Source organism: Entelurus aequoreus, linkage group LG27 (genome assembly GCF_033978785.1).
Source record: "Entelurus aequoreus isolate RoL-2023_Sb linkage group LG27, RoL_Eaeq_v1.1, whole genome shotgun sequence".
Classification (NCBI taxonomy): Eukaryota; Metazoa; Chordata; class Actinopteri; order Syngnathiformes; family Syngnathidae; genus Entelurus; species Entelurus aequoreus.
In genome coordinates, this window is record NC_084757.1 from 37,832,417 (window position 1) to 37,839,916 (window position 7,500).

At 48.1% G+C, this 7,500-nt stretch overlaps 1 protein-coding gene across 4 annotated transcripts in view; it reads right to left on the reverse strand.

Annotated features, from left to right (window-relative positions):
* Window positions 1-848: 848 nt before the first annotated feature.
* LOC133644721 (kynurenine--oxoglutarate transaminase 3-like) overlaps window positions 849-7,500 on the reverse strand; it is a 38,964-nt gene continuing 32,312 nt past the window's right edge. For 3 of the 4 annotated variants that reach the window (XM_062039436.1, XM_062039434.1, XM_062039433.1), the window contains 2 exons: window positions 7,471-7,500; window positions 849-1,385 (listed from right to left, as the gene is read on the reverse strand). The exon at window positions 7,471-7,500 is cut by the window's right edge and continues 57 nt beyond it. In XM_062039436.1, the coding sequence (XP_061895420.1) occupies window positions 1,233-1,385; window positions 7,471-7,500 (183 nt within the window). In that variant the 3' untranslated portion in view covers window positions 849-1,232. The remainder of the gene's footprint in view (window positions 1,386-7,470) is intronic. The other variant, XM_062039435.1, reaches the window with a different exon arrangement.

Sequence of the window (7,500 nt, forward strand, 5' to 3'; positions counted from 1 at the left end):
ACATTTTTTGGTCTTTGTTAGAACTCTAGCAGCAGCGTTCTGAACAAGCTGTAGCTGCCTGACAGTTTTTTTGGGAAGACCTGCAAGGAGACCATTACAATAGTCTAGCCTACTGGTAATAAAGGCATGTACAAGTTTTTCTAAGTCTTGAGCTGACATGAGCCCTCTAAGTCTTTTTACATTTTTGAGGTGATAGTAGGCCCATTTTGTTACTGATTTGATGTGACTGTCGAAATGTAAATCAGAATCTAAAATAATATACATACATATGTATACATATGTATATATACATACATATGTATGTATATACATACGTATGTATATACATTCATATGTATGTATATACATACGTATGTATGTATATACATGTATGTATGTATATACTATATGTATGTAAATACATACATATGTATATACATTCATATGCATGTATGATTGTATGTATATATACATACATATGTATGTATATACTTTCATATGTATATATATACATACATATAGATATGTATACATATGTATATAGATACATAAGTATGTATATACATACATAGAACATACAAACATATGTATATACATACATATGTATGTATATACATACGTATGTATGTATGTATATATATATATATATATATACATACATATGTATGTTAATACATATGTATATATACATACATATGTATGTATGTATATACATACGTATGTATGTATATATATACATATGTATGTATGTATATACATACATACATATGTTAATACATATGTATGTATATAAACATACATATGTATGTATGTATATACATACGTATGTATGTACATGCATATTTAGCAGAATTGTATCACCTCGCATTGTGAGTGTACCTAATGAAATGTCTGTCATTGTGCAGTGCTTTGTCTCCCTCTAGTGGTGTCACATGTTTTCACAGGCAATGACGTCACTCAACACCCCAGCAGAGAACAGTTGATGTATTTAAAAACTACATCAGGTTATAACACAGACTGAAACACAACATTCATAAAGTAGATGACCTCGCGTCATTCTGGAACTTTTCTTCAAGTTGTGAGGTGTAAAAAGTGGCATTTAGTTGCTAAGGAGGTTATTGTATATCACACATGTTAGGACTTTAATTCATGGGTGTTGTTGTTACTGGTCTGTCAAACTGCATGTGGTACTTCTTGTGTCTCCACAGATGGAAAGTGGAACAGAACCCTGTGGCACACCATCAACATCACCGTCACCGTGGAGGAATGCTCAGAACCAATCCCTGCCTTGACTTCAGTGTCCTGCTCAGCTGTCCTTCTTGACATCCTTCCACTTCCTCAGGATGCTCTCTGCTGCTGCCAGAGTGGTGTCTCTCTGTGGACACACACCACATGTCGGTGTCTCTCTGTGGACACACACCACATGTTGGTGTCTCTCTGTGGACACACACCACATGTTGGTGTCTCTCTGTGGACACACACCACGTGTTGGTGTCTCTCTGTGGACACACACCACATGTCGGTGTCTCTCTGTGGACACACACCACATGTTGGTGTCTCTCTGTGGACACACACCACATGTTGGTGTCTCTCTGTGGACACACACCACATGTTGGTGTCTCTCTGTGGACACACACCACATGTCGGTGTCTCTCTGTGGACACACACCACATGTTGGTGTCTCTCTGTGGACACACACCACATGTTGGTGTCTCTCTGTGAACACACACCACATGTCGGTGTCTCTCTGTGGACACACACCACATGTCGGTGTCTCTCTGTGGACACACACCACATGTCGGTGTCTCTCTGTGGACACACACCACATGTCGGTGTCTCTCTGTGGACACACACCACATGTCGGTGTCTCTCTGTGGACACACACCACATGTTGGTGTCTCTCTGTGGACACACACCACATGTCGGTGTCTCTCTGTGGACACACACCACATGTTGGTGTCTCTCTGTGGACACACACCACATGTTGGTGTCTCTCTGTGGACACACACCACATGTCGGTGTCTCTCTGTGGACACACACCACATGTTGGTGTCTCTCTGTGAACACACACCACATGTTGGTGTCTCTCTGTGGACACACACCACATGTTGGTGTCTCTCTGTGAACACACACCACATGTTGGTGTCTCTCTGTGGACACACACCACATGTTGGTGTCTCTCTGTGGACACACACCACATGTTGGTGTCTCTCTGTGGACACACACCACATGTTGGTGTCTATGTGGACATACCACATGTTGGTGTCTTTCTGTGGACACACACCACGTGTTGGTGTCTATGTGGACATACCACATGTTGGTGTCTCTCTGTGGACACACACCACGTGTTGGTGTCTCTCTGTGAACACACACCACATGTTGGTGTCTCTCTGTGGACACACACCACATGTTGGTGTCTCTCTGTGAACACACACCACATGTTGGTGTCTCTCTGTGGACACACACCACATGTTGGTGTCTCTCTGTGAACACACACCACATGTTGGTGTCTCTCTGTGGACACACACCACATGTTGGTGTCTCTCTGTGAACACACACCACATGTTGGTGTCTCTCTGTGGACACACACCACATGTTGGTGTCTCTCTGTGAACACACACCACATGTTGGTGTCTCTCTGTGGACACACACCACATGTTGGTGTCTCTCTGTGGACACACACCACATGTTGGTGTCTCTCTGTGGACACACACCACATGTTGGTGTCTATGTGGACATACCACATGTTGGTGTCTTTCTGTGGACACACACCACGTGTTGGTGTCTATGTGGACATACCACATGTTGGTGTCTCTCTGTGGACACACACCACGTGTTGGTGTCTCTCTGTGAACACACACCACATGTTGGTGTCTCTCTGTGGACACACACCACGTGTTGGTGTCTCTCTGTGGACACACACCACGTGTTGGTGTCTCTCTGTGGACACACACCACATGTTGGTGTCTCTCTGTGGACACACACCACATGTTGGTGTCTCTCTGTGGACACACACCACATGTTGGTGTCTCTCTGTGGACACACACCACGTGTTGGTGTCTCTCTGTGGACACACACCACATGTTGGTGTCTCTCTGTGAACACACACCACATGTTGGTGTCTCTCTGTGGACACACACCACATGTTGGTGTCTCTCTGTGAACACACACCACATGTTGGTGTCTCTCTGTGGACACACACCACATGTTGGTGTCTCTCTGTGAACACACACCACATGTTGGTGTCTCTCTGTGAACACACACCACATGTTGGTGTCTCTCTGTGGACACACACCACATGTTGGTGTCTCTCTGTGAACACACACCACATGTTGGTGTCTCTCTGTGGACACACACCACATGTTGGTGTCTCTCTGTGGACACACACCACATGTTGGTGTCTATGTGGACATACCACATGTTGGTGTCTTTCTGTGGACACACACCACGTGTTGGTGTCTATGTGGACATACCACATGTTGGTGTCTCTCTGTGGACACACACCACGTGTTGGTGTCTCTCTGTGAACACACACCACATGTTGGTGTCTCTCTGTGGACACACACCACATGTTGGTGTCTCTCTGTGAACACACACCACATGTTGGTGTCTCTCTGTGGACACACACCACATGTTGGTGTCTCTCTGTGAACACACACCACATGTTGGTGTCTCTCTGTGAACACACACCACATGTTGGTGTCTCTCTGTGGACACACACCACATGTTGGTGTCTCTCTGTGGACACACACCACGTGTTGGTGTCTCTCTGTGGACACACACATGTTGGTGTCTCTCTGTGGACACACACCACATGTTGGTGTCTCTCTGTGAACACACACCACATGTTGGTGTCTCTCTGTGGACACACACATGTTGGTGTCTCTCTGTGGACACACACCACATGTTGGTGTCTCTCTGTGAACACACACCACATGTTGGTGTCTCTCTGTGAACACACACCACATGTTGGTGTCTCTCTGTGAACACACACCACATGTTGGTGTCTCTCTGTGGACACACACATGTTGGTGTCTCTCTGTGGACACACACCACATGTTGGTGTCTCTCTGTGGACACACACCACATGTTGGTGTCTCTCTGTGGACACACACCACATGTTGGTGTCTCTCTGTGGACACACACCACGTGTTGGTGTCTCTCTGTGGACACACACCACGTGTCGGTGTCTCTCCGTGGACACACGCCACGTGTCGGTGTCTCTCTGTGGACACACACCACATGTTGGTGTCTCTCTGTGGACACACACCACATGTTGGTGTCTCTCTGTGGACACACACCACATGCTGGTGTCTCTCTGTGGACACACACCACGTGTTGGTGTCTCTCTGTGGACACACACCAGGTGTTGGTGTCTCTCTGTGGACACACACCACATGTTGGTGTCTCTCTGTGGACACACACCACATGCTGGTGTCTCTCTGTGGACACACACCACGTGTTGGTGTCTCTCTGTGGACACACACCACATGCTGGTGTCTCTCTGTGGACACACACCACGTGTTGGTGTCTCTCTGTGAACACACACCACATGTTGGTGTCTCTCTGTGGACACACACCACATGTTGGTGTCTCTCTGTGAACACACACCACATGTTGGTGTCTCTCTGTGGACACACACCACATGTTGGTGTCTCTCTGTGAACACACACCACATGTTGGTGTCTCTCTGTGGACACACACCACATGTTGGTGTCTCTCTGTGAACACACACCACATGTTGGTGTCTCTCTGTGGACACACACCACATGTTGGTGTCTCTCTGTGAACACACACCACATGTTGGTGTCTCTCTGTGGACACACACCACATGTTGGTGTCTCTCTGTGGACACACACCACATGTTGGTGTCTCTCTGTGGACACACACCACATGTTGGTGTCTATGTGGACATACCACATGTTGGTGTCTTTCTGTGGACACACACCACGTGTTGGTGTCTATGTGGACATACCACATGTTGGTGTCTCTCTGTGGACACACACCACGTGTTGGTGTCTCTCTGTGAACACACACCACATGTTGGTGTCTCTCTGTGGACACACACCACATGTTGGTGTCTCTCTGTGAACACACACCACATGTTGGTGTCTCTCTGTGGACACACACCACATGTTGGTGTCTCTCTGTGAACACACACCACATGTTGGTGTCTCTCTGTGGACACACACCACATGTTGGTGTCTCTCTGTGAACACACACCACATGTTGGTGTCTCTCTGTGGACACACACCACATGTTGGTGTCTCTCTGTGGACACACACCACGTGTTGGTGTCTCTCTGTGGACACACACCACGTGTTGGTGTCTCTCTGTGGACACACACCACATGTTGGTGTCTCTCTGTGGACACACACCACGTGTTGGTGTCTCTCTGTGGACACACACCACGTGTTGGTGTCTCTCTGTGGACACACACCACATGTTGGTGTCTCTCTGTGGACACACACCACATGTTGGTGTCTCTCTGTGGACACACACCACATGTTGGTGTCTCTCTGTGAACACACACCACATGTTGGTGTCTCTCTGTGGACACACACCACATGTTGGTGTCTCTCTGTGAACACACACCACATGTTGGTGTCTCTCTGTGGACACACACCACGTGTTGGTGTCTCTCTGTGGACACACACCACGTGTTGGTGTCTCTCTGTGGACACACACCACATGTTGGTGTCTCTCTGTGGACACACACCACATGTTGGTGTCTCTCTGTGGACACACACCACATGTTGGTGTCTCTCTGTGAACACACACCACATGTTGGTGTCTCTCTGTGGACACACACCACATGTTGGTGTCTCTCTGTGAACACACACCACATGTTGGTGTCTCTCTGTGGACACACACCACATGTTGGTGTCTATGTGGACATACCACATGTTGGTGTCTTTCTGTGGACACACACCACGTGTTGGTGTCTATGTGGACATACCACATGTTGGTGTCTCTCTGTGGACACACACCACGTGTTGGTGTCTCTCTGTGAACACACACCACATGTTGGTGTCTCTCTGTGGACACACACCACATGTTGGTGTCTCTCTGTGAACACACACCACATGTTGGTGTCTCTCTGTGGACACACACCACATGTTGGTGTCTCTCTGTGAACACACACCACATGTTGGTGTCTCTCTGTGAACACACACCACATGTTGGTGTCTCTCTGTGGACACACACCACATGTTGGTGTCTCTCTGTGGACACACACCACGTGTTGGTGTCTCTCTGTGGACACACACATGTTGGTGTCTCTCTGTGGACACACACCACATGTTGGTGTCTCTCTGTGAACACACACCACATGTTGGTGTCTCTGTGGACACACACATGTTGGTGTCTCTCTGTGGACACACACCACATGTTGGTGTCTCTCTGTGAACACACACCACATGTTGGTGTCTCTCTGTGAACACACACCACATGTTGGTGTCTCTCTGTGAACACACACCACATGTTGGTGTCTCTCTGTGGACACACACATGTTGGTGTCTCTCTGTGGACACACACCACATGTTGGTGTCTCTCTGTGGACACACACCACATGTTGGTGTCTCTCTGTGGACACACACCACATGTTGGTGTCTCTCTGTGGACACACACCACGTGTTGGTGTCTCTCTGTGGACACACACCACGTGTCGGTGTCTCTCCGTGGACACACGCCACGTGTCGGTGTCTCTCTGTGGACACACACCACATGTTGGTGTCTCTCTGTGGACACACACCACATGTTGGTGTCTCTCTGTGGACACACACCACATGCTGGTGTCTCTCTGTGGACACACACCACGTGTTGGTGTCTCTCTGTGGACACACACCAGGTGTTGGTGTCTCTCTGTGGACACACACCACATGTTGGTGTCTCTCTGTGGACACACACCATATGCTGGTGTCTCTCTGTGGACACACACCACGTGTTGGTGTCTCTCTGTGGACACACACCACATGCTGGTGTCTCTCTGTGGACACACACCACGTGTTGGTGTCTCTCTGTGGACACACACCAGGTGTTGGTGTCTCTCTGTGGACACACACCACATGTGGTGTCTCTATGTGGACACACACCACGTGTTGGTGTCTCTCTGTGGACACACACCAGGTGTTGGTGTCTCTCTGTGGACACACACCACATGTTGGTGTCTCTCTGTGGACACACACCACATGTTGGTGTCTCTCTGTGGACACACACCACGTGTTGGTGTCTCTCTGTGGACACACACCAGGTGTTGGTGTCTCTCTGTGGACACACACCACATGTTGGTGTCTCTCTGTGGACACACACCAGGTGTTGGTGTCTCTCTGTGGACACACACCACATGTGGTGTCTCTATGTGGACACACACCACGTGTTGGTGTCTCTCTGTGGACACACACCACATGTTAGTGTGTGTCCACAGAGAGACACCAACACGTGTTGGTGTGTCTCTGTGGACACACACCACATGTTGGTGTGGTGTTTTACCTTGATGAAGCAAAGCCGGATATATTTGTG